This window comes from Scylla paramamosain, chromosome 32 (assembly GCF_035594125.1).
Source record: "Scylla paramamosain isolate STU-SP2022 chromosome 32, ASM3559412v1, whole genome shotgun sequence".
NCBI lineage: Eukaryota > Metazoa > Arthropoda > Malacostraca > Decapoda > Portunidae > Scylla > Scylla paramamosain.
The window spans coordinates 6,106,388-6,120,511 of NC_087182.1; the positions used below are offsets into that span (position 1 = coordinate 6,106,388).

Sequence of the window (14,124 nt, forward strand, 5' to 3'; positions counted from 1 at the left end):
GAGAGAGAGAGAGAGAGAGAGAGAGAGAGAGAGAGAGAGAGAGAGAGAGAGAGAGAGAGAGAGAGAGACTTACCTATCTAATGAGGCATCTCTTTTGGCCCTTAAGATGAACCTCAGCTGGTCCAGGTAATGTAACCCTTCCTTACCTCCCACCTTGCCACCACCACCACCACCACAACCACCACCACCACCGCCACCACCACCATCACCACACTCACACCCACGCCCCTCAAATGGGTCACCAGTAATCGCCCACATCACGCCCATTGAAGGCCTCGGGATGAAAGGGATGAAAGGGCGTGAGTCAGGAAGGGGGAGATGCAAGAAAGGGAGATAGGGAAGGAGGGAGGAAGGAGGGGAGAGGAGGAGGGAGGAAGGGGGGAGGAGGGAAGGGTAAAGGACATCAACTTTCATGATCGGGGGAGAAGTTCACACAAGGACAGTGGCTCTCACATCACACACACACACACACACACACACACACACACACACACACACACACACACACACACACACACACACACACACACACACACACACACACACACACACACACACACACACACACATAACATAAAGAAAACATATAATTCTCTCTCTCTCTCTCTCTCTCTCTCTCTCTCTCTCTCTCTCTCTCTCTCTCTCTCTCTCTCTCTCTCTCTCTCTCTCTCTCTCTCCACTACTCTAACACGCCCTAACCCCTAAATGCGTCCTTCTTAAGACCTCATATCCCTCCCTCCCTTCAGAATTATCCCTCTTTATATCAGTTTGCCTCCATAGACCAGCGTGACGTCACTTCCGGGAGTAGGAGGAGGAGGAGAAAGAGTAGTAGTTGCGTCCCTCCGTCCTCCTCCCCCTTCGTCGCCGCCTCCTACAACGGAACGGGGAATGTTTGCTGGTCGTGTGAACCTGTGTAAACCTTGCTATCGGCAGCCTCGGAGGGTGTTTCCTGCCGCGCCTGATCGTTTCGTCACCTGCCACTGAGTCAGGGATGAACAGACCACTGCCCGCCACCCGCCTCCCAACGCCTTTCCGCCTTCGTCTCTCATTGTAATGTTGCCCTTTTGCCCTTTCGCCCTTTTGCCCGCCGTGCCGCGTGACCCCGTTCTTGGCGGCGCCTGTGTAGTCTGCCAGTCAACTGCCTCTTTGCTCCGGAAACGCTAAGGAAAATGTTGATTCAGAGCCATCTAGTTATCTCGCGGCCTTGTCACTGAGAGTAAAGATTCAATCAGCCACTCCTTTGTCCCAGAAACGGCAAGTAAAGTAAGAAGCTAAGTAAATAACGCGCTGATTCAAAGCTATATAGTTTTCGTGCCGCGTCAGCGTCACTTATCGGGTGCTGGCGTCGTCACCTTCTGAGCGAAAATGAACAAGGGAGTAAAGATTCATTCAGATTTGTCGCAGAAACGCTAAGTAAAATAAGCAGCTAAGGAAATGACGTGTTGATTCAATGCCATTTTGTTATCGTGCCCCGTCACTGATCTGGAGTTGGCATCGTCACGCGAACGAAAATAAGAGAGTAAAGTTTCAGTCAGCTGCCCCTTTGCCCCAGAAACGTTAAATAAGTGCCATGTTGATTCAGAGTCATATAGTTATCTTGCCGCGTCACTAATCAGCTGTTGGCGTTGTCACGTGAGCGACAATAGATAAAAGAGTAAAGATTCAGTCAACTTCCAGAAATGCAAAGTGAATGACGTGTTGATTCAAAGCCATACAGTTATCTTGCCGCGTCACTAATCAATCGTTGGCTTCGTCACCTGCACCAAGAGAGTGTTGAAGGAAAGCACTGGCCACAATAGAGGCAACTAATGTGTTCATCGAACTGTAACTCTAACTGTACCTATCCACACTGTGAATGATCGGTGACAGAGGCCTTTGTTACCACTGCCACCTGCTCACCACCTCCTTCACCGCCACACTATTGCCGCTTTGGTGTAATGACCTCGTGCCAGTAATTGCTTGTTTCATCCCCGCACCAAGCCGGGACACTCGCGGCTCAGTAGTGAAGCATCAAAGAGACACTCCCGCCCTCTACGTGTGATTGGTGGCACTAGAAGATTTGCACTGTGTATCAGTATGTTTTGGGGCGAGTTTGGCGTCTACATTCTTTATTCCAGATCATCTTTACTGTTAGTTTATCTTGGTTTCTTAAATATGAGTGCTACAGACCACAGACAAAACCATGAATATTAAAACGAAGAACGTCACATAAATGCCACAACCTTTGCATGTGAGTGAGTAATTTAAGAGTATAGAGGAGAGAATTGCACATAGTTTCTCCTGGTTTATTAAATACGGGCGATATGAACTACAGGCAGAGCCTTAGATATTCAGACAAAGATCATATAAATACCAGAGCCTTTGCATGAGTGAGTGATAGAAGAGTGTAAAAGAGTACGTAGTTTCTTTTGGTTTTTCAAATACGAGAGCCACAGATCACACGCAAAACCAAAGATATTGAAACAAAGGACATAAGAGAATTACCAGAATGTTTGTGTGAAAGTAATTAAGTGTAGAAGAAAGAGATTTAGGAGAAAATTTATTGAAGAGGTTACTGAAACGAGGAAAGATGAAATAGGAATGGAGGAAAGGGCGATTTGCATAAGAGAAAGGAGAGTAACATGAAAATCTTTAACCCTTTTACTGCTAGATATATTTGGTACATGTTTCTTTGATCACTAACCACCCAGAGCCTTCTTTTCTTGTTCTACACCCAACTCCAAACATTGAAATTGCAGGATTTATTCTATTTATCTCCTTTATTGTAGATATTTATAAGGATTCTATGCGTTGCTTTTAGTGCTGTGAATTGTTGCAGTGAAAGAGTTAACATAATCTGGAATAGCTTAGAGGGTTAGTGTGCATCCTGTGGAAATGACGAAGGACCACGTGTGAGGGAGGGACGGGCTAAAGAAGGACGTGGTGCGGCCCTCCGTGTTGCAGTTGAGTGTCCTTCTCCCTCACAGCGACCGCAGGAAGTGAGCGATTAACGTGATGGAACAACGTTGATTTGTTTGGGTGTCTCTGTGTAGGGGAAGCTGCCGACCCTTATGTTTATCACCGAGTCCCGGCACCACAAGCCCTTCCTGCCGCCACCGCCACGCCACACTGCACCGCTACGCCAACCACACAGCTCACTACTCCACCAATCAAACTGCTTCACCAACGACGCTTTTTCACTCCTTCGCTAATCAGACTGCTCCACCAACCACACTGTTCACTAGTCCACCAATCAAACTGCTCCACCAACCACACTGTTCACTAGTCCACCAATCAAACTGCTCCACCAACCACACTATCTACTACTCCACTAATCAAACTGCTCCACCAGCCACACTGTCCACTACTCCACTAATCAAACTGTTCCACCAACCACACTGTCCACTACTCCACCAGCCACACTGTCCACTACTCCACTAATCAAACTGTTCCACCAACCACATTGTCCACTACTCCACCAGCCACACTGCTCACTATTTCACCACGAGAGCTGCGTTTTTGTATTCATGGATGGATGGATGGGCGGAGAGGAGCCTTCCACTGTGGTCTTTTGTCTCATCTATGACAAATGTGGAGTATTTTACCCATAAAGCCTTTGTTTGCCAAGAAGTGTTTGTCTTAAGTTCATGTTGACTTGAAATGCTCTATATAGAAGACCAATATAGTTAATTATTTAAAGTACTATAACTGGATAGCTAAGGAAGGGTTTAATTGCTTGTTAGTCTGTGTTATTCTTTATAAATCTTCGTAATAATGGATGGATGGATGGATGGGTGGGGAGGAGCCCTCCACTGTGGTCTCCTATTTCTATCATTAGTTAATGTAGATTATTATAACATAAGAGCGTAAACGAGGAATAAAGATCTGTTGCTGCTTGTTATCCTTTATAGTTCCTTCTAATCACCATTAACTATAAGACCACCCTTTACAGCGACTTCTCAAACAACTGTCTTACATATAACGACAATAACAAGTACTACAGCAGCTTCCACTATCTCACACTCGATAAAAGAGACTCCTTCTCCCCCTACATCCAGGCGGCAGTGTCCTTTCTGGTATAACATTTTCCCATCCTTTATTTGCCTACTATTATTAATATTCTTTTCACGGGATGAGTCGGTTAACCCTTTGATTGCTATTTGGTACATCTCTCCCTAATTACTAATCATTCTTAGATATCTTTATTTGTTCTACAGCCATCTCTAATCTTTACACTGGGTAGAAGTTGCAAAATCTATTCTTTTAAATCCCCTTCCTCCTTATAGTTGCTTATAAAGATTTCATGTATTGCTTCTGGTGGTGTTAATTGTCTCGTATCGCAGTGAAAGGGTTAACTTCTTCTCCAACCTCTTTTCTAACCTCTTCTCACTCGTATATCACCGGAGGAGGGAAAAAAGTGTAAGGAGACCGATGGCGGAGGGTTAAAAGGTGTTGGATGTCATAAGGGAAAGAGGAGGAGGGGGAGGAAGAGGGAAGCGCGAACAGAAGTAAATTCCTCGCAGAGTGAATGAGAAAATTTATTCAAATTCCACGAAAAGCAGAATAGTGAAGATGAGCCAAAGACGAAAAGAGCGAGATGTTTTGGGGGAGGAGATAAATCAGGAGAGAAGGAGAGGGACGGAATAAGGAGAAGGAGTAAGTGGAAGGGGAGGAGGGGAGGGGGTGATAAGTGGAGGAGGAGGAGGAGATGGAGGAGGAAGACGTAATTCGAGTCGCTGGAACAAATGGTGGTCTTGTTAGTAGTTTGTCGGACATGTTTGGCTGATAGTGCCACTTGTGGGTGATAATTCGAGTAGGAGAAGGTGGAGAAAGAGAAGAGGGGAAGAAGTTGGAGGAGAAGGAGTAGGAGGAGAAGCAGCTGCAGCGGCAGGAAGAGGAGGAGGAACTGAGTAGGAGGAGAAGCGTAATGATACGATAAAAAACGGAAGAGGAAATGAGAGAGGAGCCAATGAATGAGGAGGCCTGTGAGGGGCAGCGGAGGAAGGGAAAAGGAGTGTTAGTGATGATAACAAGACAAGCTCGATTACGGTTACCAAGTGGCCAGCCATCTTACACCAGTTCGGTTACGGGTACAAGTGGCTGGCGATTTTAAACAAGCTTGGTTACGTAGAATTGCCAAGCGGTTTTAGACTAGATTACGAATATAAGTTGCTGGGGATTCTAAACAAGTTGGGTAACGGTTACGAATCAGTGCCCAGCGGTTTTAGGCAAGACCACGGACGCAAATGTCGGGCGATTTTACACCAGTTCGATGGAAGTGGTGAGTAATTCTTAAACTTTCCAAAGCTCTTAACGTAAAATCCTGATAGGTGTGATGAGATGAATTTCAAAACAAACACCCAGCAGCTCATTGCACCTCACTGACTGCTGTGGCTTCTCAAGGTTGATGAAAATATAATGCGAGTATTGATTGTGGTTTTCAATGGACACCTTTACCTTTTACCGGTTCGCCAGTCAGGTGACGTTGGCAACCATGGATTTCCACCTTCTATCGTCTGCCAGTCTGCCCGGGTCCACAGCTCCCCGTCCACCTCCCACACGCTCCAGCAGTGTGTCCATAAATTCAGCTCTGTCTTCCTCTCGCTCTCACTCTCTCCACTCTTCCTGATAAGCAGTTTCTCTCGATGCCCTCCGCTCTCAGTATTTGACCAACCAAGTTCAGTAAAGACACCACGGAGATAAAAATGAGTGATCGAGTAGTTCAAGTCTTTAGTGTTTAGAGAAATCGCTTGAGGTTGTTCCAATGAAGTATCTGGTGTCGTGCTGCCATTACCAAAAGACCAAACGACCACTTGACTGCATTAAGGAAGGAAGGATGTGCGGGAAACAGTTGAGGTTGTTACTGGATTGCGAGGAGTAAAGTTTAGTATTGCCTCTGAAACTTCTCTGCTTTTTTTTTTTCTTATCCTTTTTTTTTTTTTTTCTCTGAGCACCGCGCCCTTGCAACGCTCGCATCCTAATGGAAGGCTTGCTTTAGTTGAAGAAGCCTGAAATTCTGCCGTCTATTGAGATGAATAATAAAATCCTGCTATTCTTCCTCAGTCAGCTGTTTATTTAAGAGCACCGTGAAGTGTTTATTTTGACGTCGTGAGAGATAAACAATAAAATCCCACCATTCTCTCTCAGTCAGCCGTCTAGTGCCATGAGATGTTTATTTTGACGTCTAGTAAGAGATAAATAATAAAATCCCACCATTCTCCCTCAATCAGCTGTCTGTGAAGGAGTACCATGAAGTGTTTATTTTGACACACAACTCTTGAGTACATGGACGTGACTTAAGACTCTTAGCAGTGTAAACATACTTGCACCTACTTCGTTATGTAATTGGTCTCGCTCTTAAGTGTGGGGCAGAACTGTATATTTGAATTTTTTTTTTTTTTTTGTGCCTCAAGCTTGCAGCACCAGACACAGAGACCGACAGACTTGTGGGTGTCTTGCTTGTTCGGTGCAGTGCGTGGACGAGCAGCCTTGGGTGGGTTAGTTGATGAGATGGTGGATGTTACTGATGCCCACGAGTCGCTGTCTGTACGTGGTGGTATTTTTTTCTTATATTAATTGACTAGAGACTGATTGATTGATTGATAGTTTGATTGATATTTTTTTTTTATTTAAGATGGGCTTTCTCCTAGGACAACAAAAACTTATGAAAAAAAAGGTCTACTAAAGGTGCTTGTCCCAATAGAGTATAGTAAAAAAAATGGCTTATCTAAAACTTACGAAGATTGATTGATTGATTTAATACTAATACACTAATTCACTTGGATCATGTTAGTCTTTCATGGCGTGTGTCTTTTTAAGTTCCCAAATTGAACACGGGTTGAACAAGCATAACTTTCATTACCAAACAATACATTCTGTGCTTAATTAAGCTTTCCTGCGCTGCTCTTGCCCCACACACCGCCACCAGTGAACTGTCACCGCCCCACCACTCACGCGTTGCCTCCCTCCTCCTGCTGCAGCCACAACACAGCACAAAACAAACTACAGGAATTCCTACAAGACTAAATAATTCTCACACGCTAACATTTAACACTTCAAGACAAAGTTTTAGTCCTGAAGTATGTTGGTCCGGCAAACACCGCCTTGATTATTACCGTACATAAATAACGAGTCTTTATTCTCATAGCTGAAAAAGTTCTAGTTATGTTTATGTGAAGTTTGACGTGGTGTATTCCTCCTGATGCTATATTAAGACAGTTTTAGTCGTGATATACGTTTATAAATCCCGAAAACACCGCCTTTTGTATCAATAATTGGTGTAAAATTGTGCACAGATAATTAGTCTCTACTCTCATAGCTGGAAAAATTGCTAGGTAAGTTTATGTGAAGATTGACATGGTGTATTTCTCCAGATGCTATTTTAAGACAGCTTTAATCCTAATATATACAAATCAGCAAACACCGCCCTGGTTTTAACTGTACATAAATAATTGGTCTTTATTTTCATACTTTAACAATTGCTAGGTAAGTGTATGTGAAGTTTGACGCGGTGTATTTCTCCAGATGCCTCGTAACTCTGCCCGTGGCCTCGTCCGCGTGCCTGCTGAAGTGCGGCGGCTCCAGCGAGGGAAGGATCCAGTCACCGCGTCCAAGCAAGGTAAAGTCTGAGTTGTTCGAGTAATGTTCCCTTTTTTTAGACGCCTTGTCTCTGTGTTCTCCCTCACTTTGTTCGTAATGTGGCTGTTGTTGAAATCTCTACTTTATTTGTTTATTTTTTTTATTTTTTTATTTGGTTTTATTTAGTTTATTTTACTTATTTATGTATTTTATTTGTTTCATTTATTTATTTGTGTATTTGTTTATTTATTTATTTATTCATTTATTTTTTTTCTCCGTTTTGCCACTCACAAGACCAGTGTTGCATATGAAGTACAAATGTTGGTTACAATAACAAGAAATCGGTGTGTTCAGTGTGAGAAAGGTTAGACACTCCCACAGTCTCACCACCGCAGCAGAGCATCGCCAAGAAATAAAACAAAAAAATCAGTACCGAAATTTGGGTTTGCGATATGGCGACTGTTATCTGACGTGCTTATTATTGTTGCTTGCTATCTCTTCTTTCCTCCCATCACATCTGGTTAACATAGAATTGCATACACCACTGAGCGTCCCCCTAGATCATTCTTTCACTTAGCAGTCTTTTCATTATCTGGAAATCGCACAGAAGCTGAACTATTCATACATAATGTTGTTGACTTAACACCGCGTACCAACATTAGACAGACGCACCCGGGAACTCAAACATTTTGCACATCAGCTACATAATACTTAGCTGTTGACCTTTCTCTTATTTCTGAACGGAACAAAGAGAACGTTGTGGTTATCTAATGCTTTTAAGACAATTTCTACATCTGGTGGTCGTTCACACTCTCGCACAAAACAATACTCTCTTCTTCTACAATAGTCAGCTGTATCGCGCCAGAGTATCAGCATTGTCTTCACTCTATCAGCTATCGTGGTGGGAGGCTCGCGTCTCATCCGTTCTCTATCATTTACCACCGTTTCCTCAGATATAGTGGCAAATGAACTGAATGGACGCAGTGATCAGGTCGTCGGTGTCGAGTCAACAGGGAAGAGGTTAGTTAAGTGTATGGATAGGAATGCCAAGTGGTTATAGGTAAGGATGTTTTATATAGGGGCTGCCACGTGTAGGTTTACTAGCTCCTCTCAGTTTCATGTCCGTAAGGCTCTTGAAAATTAATTGAAAGTTAAATGAATAATAATAATGAGCTCGCCACAGAGCAAGCTGAAGAAAAATTATTATCAGATTTAGTGTCACCATGCTTGCTATCAGAAAATTATATTAAAAAGTTGAAACTCTAGAAATAAATTACTTTAAAGATATAGACCAAGATCTGGAAACCCTTCAGTCTGCTCCTTAGGGAATGTAATACTCCTTACTTTATCAGTGTTCCTCAGTGGGGGTTTCAATTTCATCCCTCGTCTTGACGTCTTAAGTTAAGGATTCTGAAACCACTCCAGCACGTCTCGTAGTAGAAAAAAGAAGAAGAAAAAAAAAAAAAGACTCGGACGAATGATAAGGAAACAGCATATATTTCATCGAACCACCATTTTGTCCCTTTTTTTCCAAACATAACTCAACATTGTTCCATTTGACTTATTAGCATCATTTTTTTTCTCCCTCTAGTTGAAACAGGAGCACCACGAGTATATATTCAAGATTATGCATCGATCACAGTTCTTCCTTTAGTAGATGAAGCATAAATGTAACAGCGCTGCTTCACCTTGAGTCTCCGCACCACCTTCTCCACTCACTTCTGTTCCTGCACAAGATGGGGAGTGTTCACGGGTCTAGTTTGCTGCTCTGTGGGTTCAAGGTTTCACTCAGAGTCACTCCCTTGCACAGAACAACGCCGGGGGATGTAATAGTACTGCTTCACCCTGAATTTCCGCACGACCTTTCTCACATCTGTTCCTACACAAGACGGGGAGAGTTCATGGCGTCTGGTTTGTTCCTCTGGGCTTAAGGTTACATGTTCGGCCATAAGGGATATACTAACGGCACTGCTTCTGCCTGAGTTTTATCCCTACCATGGTTTTGTTGTTACTTTCACGATTTTAACTTGCTATTTTAGTTGCTTTGAATATTTTGTAGCGGCGCCGTACGACAGGGATATTGCGGCGCCTTCCCTTTTCTTTCTCTCTTTTTTTAATCAGTCAGTCAGTTCAGCCTAAGTTTCCACACCGCGTTTCCCACTCACTTCGATTCTAGCGTGTATGAGATCTAGTTTGCTTCTCCATGGGTTCAAGGTTTCACTCGGTCACTGCCTTACACAGAACAAAGCTGAGGGTGTTGCAGTATAAATATCACTCACTCGGTTAACTTTCCATCTCTCAGTGACTGGCTGCCTTAACGCTCAATGCCATGCACACTACAATGTTATATGTGTTGAAGTCAAAGATCATCTCCTTGGTCAACTCTCCATCTGTCTTCCTCTGTGACTAACTCCTTTCTTCCTCGACATTACTCGGTATCTCTTCCCTCACGTCGTCACAGGCATTCCTCTGTGCTCAACGTGTTAATTATCTCCCTGCCTTCCCTCACGCCACGCCGCTGGACTCTGTGCTAAACACTCTTCTGCTCTTTTCTTCTTCTTTCTTTCTTTCTTTCTTTCTGTTTCCTCTGGTTTACTTTTTTTTTCTCTACATTCTGCATGTTATTTATTCCAGTGAGGCGTTGCACTAAATTTTCCAGTGTTAAGGAGGTTGCATAGAATTAAAGAAAAATAGATGGATAAATAAAATAAAATAATGTTCATTGCCACTCTAAAAACAAATACTGGGAAAGACTTGAGTTTGTTTTAGTTTTTTTTTTTCATTGTTCTTCATCTAAACTCAGAAAAAAAAAATTATGAAAAAAAGTTTAAAATAATTCGGTGGTTAAAGACATTTGAAAGTACAAAAGTGTAAAGCAAAAAAATAATGTGAGGTGAGACAACACAGGCTCATCATCGAGGGTGTAACACAAGGATGATCGCAGGCAAGAGTTATCAGCAGCAGAGAAAACAATCAGGCTCATAACATTCGGCGCTTCACGGAACGAGGGAAGGAAAGCCACTTAGCCAGCCATTAAGAAGCGCTTAGTGGAGGTTACGGAAAATAAACAAATTCTTTAACATCAGGAGAAAAATGAGTGTTTAAATTTTAGGTAATGAGAGAGAATTATAGTATACAAATTACTTGGCACTTAGTAAAGATTAGGAAAAACAAACATTTTCTATGCAATAAGTAAAAAAAAATTTGTAAGTTTTCAAGAATGAGAGAATTATACAGATTATTCTGGAAATATATGTACATAATTATACTGAAAAATTTAGACCTTTAAGTAAATCGTAGAAAAGAGAGCAATAACTAAATCAAACCTTCCGAAGAGTTAAAAGGCATTGCGCATTCTAAAATTAATTGTCCTTTTAGAGCGTACAGTGAAAAAAAAAAATAAAAAGTAGATAAATAACATAACTAAAATATCAGTGAGGCAGGAGGCGCACTGACCCGAGGAGGAGGAGAAGACCACCACAAACATTAACAAGATAAGTGTATACATTAAGTCATTCTGAGAGAAGCAAACTTTGGTTATTATTTCAGCTCAGTTTTCCTTCCCGTGTCAGCTCAGCGGCGTGACTCGTGCCGACCTCCCCCCCAGCAGGGAACCATCTGGCGTGGCTGACCGAGACAGGGAGGACCGGGTAGAGATTTACCGGGAAACAGGTCTTGAATGTTACCTTTGGGTAGTGATTCATCCTTGAACATTTCCCCCTAACCTAACCTAAAGTAAGCTAACGTGGTTTTATTTTAGGGAACATTATATATGGGGTAATTTTCTGAGTGGAGTATTCATGGAGGGCATTTAAGAACATAATAAAGGTTTACGCGGAAACAGGACTAAAGTGTTATCTTGGGCAGTGATTGTTCCTTGAAAATTTCCACCCAACATCAACATAACGTAACATAATGTAGTTTCATCACAGGGAGCATTGTTTTTGAAGTAATCTGGCTGGAATGCTCCTGAAGGGCATCTAAGAACTTGAGAACATAATAAAGGAAGCTGCAAGAAGCCGTCGGACCTACACGTGGTATTTCCTGCATGAAACATACCTAACTATTTCCACCTATAAATTCATCTAATCTTTTAACTCTTTCACTGCGACACGAAACAATCAGCAGCACCAGAAGCAATGCGTGAAGTCTTTATAAACATCTGCGAGAAAGTTAGCGATGAAAAAGAATACATTTTGCAATTTCTTCCCAGTTCAAAGATTGGATGTGGCTGTAAAACAAGTAAAAGATGTCTCAGAGTGATTGGTAATTAAGGAAAGATGTACCGAGTGGCAGTTAAAGGGTTAAAGTTCCCTAATGACTCGGCACATTTAGCTTGAAAGTTTAAAAGGTATGTGCGCTACTTGTAGAAGTCAGAGTTGTGTCTAGCTCTACTTGCTCGCCTGGTGGGGTTAGGGTGTCTGCCTCGGCGTTCGAGTTTTTGACCCTGCCAATCATTCTGGTGTAACGCTGGTTTTCAAGGCAGGCAAAGATTCACCCCAGATGTGTGTTACTTGTTGGGGTCAGTTAGCGTGGTGTTTGGATCTACCTTACTCCTATGGTAGCGTGAGGGTGCTTAGGTGAGCGTGCAAGTTCTTGGTCTAAGTTTTATTCAAGTATACCTCTGGCTTTCGTGTGGACAGGCAAAGATTTAGGCCAACCTTTGTGTGGCTTAGCGAAAGGTTACATTGACAGGTGTGGCCTGCTTGGAGGAGGATGTGGCTGACTTATTTATCGAGGGTTTTAAAGATTAACTCGCTGCTGATTGATACGCGAGGGTCATGCAGTGTGTGCCAAGAAGAATTATATATGAGTTATACGAAATATAATACATGCGAATCATGCAAATGCTGAGAGTAAAGTATTTGTGACTGGTTGTGTTGGTGTGCGTGTGTATGTAAAGATTCAACACACTTTTGTTAGCTACCCATCACATTCACTTCTCTCTATGAAGGACTCTAGTGTCACAATACCCACTGTCAGATGTGAGTTAGAAATATTTCCTCCGGTTCTCATCCCATTTAGCTGTATAAGATGATGACCCGGGCCTTGGTGGATTAGTATAATTAGTACTAAACTGAAAATAATGAAGGAAGAGTGCATTACTTTCTATTGAGCGAGTACAGCAAGCAAACACTATAACAACAGTACCTGGTGTCGTCCATCCCTGCCAGTTATCAAGTAGGCAGTGTGCAAGTGTTCAGAAGAGGATAGGTCCGAGTCGACACTGAGTAGTGGTTCCGCTCTGCGTCAGGCACTGAAGATCCACGTCTGAGGCACTCAAGGTTTGGCCTTACACTGATTAATAGTTGGCACTGCTCCTTACAAGACATTCTCACGCCTTCTGAGTGTGGCTCCTCCTTTCCCAGTGAAAAGAACCAATGGGGTGTGGGTGGTGGCACGAGGGACCACTCATATGCCCAGTGCCAAGGCGGAGGGAGGGGTTTCCGTTATGGGCACTCCCAGGAGGCCGCTGATTGGTCCCCAGGAAGGAGGAATTCCGAGAGGATTGGCTGTCGTAATTTGAGTAGCGATTAGGGTGATTCAGATGTTTGACCGGAGACTCCCTGTGGCTTCTATTTCAGTCAAGACAGACACTTGGTTTCAGCAGCGACCCTGAGTGCTCTGTCTCACGCCCCGGGCTAGGCAGGGCGCCCCTCTGGCACGTCCCCCGGCCAACAGCGACGAGCCTCTCCTCCCGCCGCCCCACCTGCTGCACCTCCCGCTGCCTCCTGCCCATCCCAATGATATGCCCCGTGCCCTAAGGTGTCCAAACCTTTACACGGAGAGACTGATCTGTAGTTTTTGTTCATGAAAGTTTAACTGAGGAGAATATTTGCAGATATACAGAACAGAACAGAGCAGGTATACAGTAGAGAGATAATAATTAACGAGTATCATATTTAAAGTTTATTTATATCTTTAATAAACACAGAAAGTTGACCTATGGTAATTTACCGTTACGATTTGGATAACAGGAAGGTTAAACAAACGTATTTTTTTCTTTTCTTTTTCCTATAACGCGTAAACCAATTGAAGCTTCTTTCCTTATCTCTATGAGTGAGAATATATCAGAGAACTTTTTTTTAATCATATACAGAACAATTTTCTTTTTTATAACAACGGGTAAAGCCAGTGAAATTTCCCTCTGTCTCTGCTTATAAGAATATATTAAACTTTCTTTTTTAACCATATGCAGATCAATTAAAATTCCCCTTTCCTTACAAACTCCTGAAGCAAACATGATTTTTTTTTTATAACAACGCCTAAAACATTTGAAGTTTATCTTAACCTCTGTAAATAGGAATATGTTAAACTTTCTTTTCTAACCACATGCACAACAATTAAAATTTTCCCTTCCTCTCTCGTGCTAATCAACAGCCCCACGTGACCTTCCTTCCTCTCCTTCCTTCCCCTCATCAGTCTTCAAGTGTCAGGGGTGGAGAATCAAACTTTCCTCTTCTTCCCTCTTCTTCCTTCTTTCCCCCTTCCTTTCCCTCCCACTTTCCCCCTCCACTTTCCTCCTTCATCCCCATCTTCTTTCCTTCCTCCTCTCCCTCACTTGGG

The 14,124-nt window shown here is 42.9% G+C and overlaps 1 protein-coding gene and 1 long non-coding RNA gene across 2 annotated transcripts in view; one reads left to right on the forward strand and one right to left on the reverse strand.

The window, feature by feature from the left end:
* Positions 1–7,732, forward strand: part of LOC135089147 (uncharacterized) — a 73,367-nt gene extending 65,635 nt beyond the window's left edge. Inside the window, exon 3 of the long non-coding RNA XR_010261395.1 lies at positions 7,504–7,732. This is a non-coding gene — a long non-coding RNA (uncharacterized LOC135089147). The remainder of the gene's footprint in view (positions 1–7,503) is intronic.
* The window catches only part of LOC135089144 (doublesex- and mab-3-related transcription factor 3-like), a 28,089-nt gene extending 14,534 nt beyond the window's left edge, over positions 1–13,555 (reverse strand). Inside the window, exon 1 of the mRNA XM_063984428.1 lies at positions 12,709–13,555. Within this exon, the coding sequence (XP_063840498.1) occupies positions 12,709–12,722 (14 nt within the window). The 5' untranslated portion in view covers positions 12,723–13,555. The remainder of the gene's footprint in view (positions 1–12,708) is intronic.
* Positions 13,556–14,124: the final 569 nt, after the last annotated feature.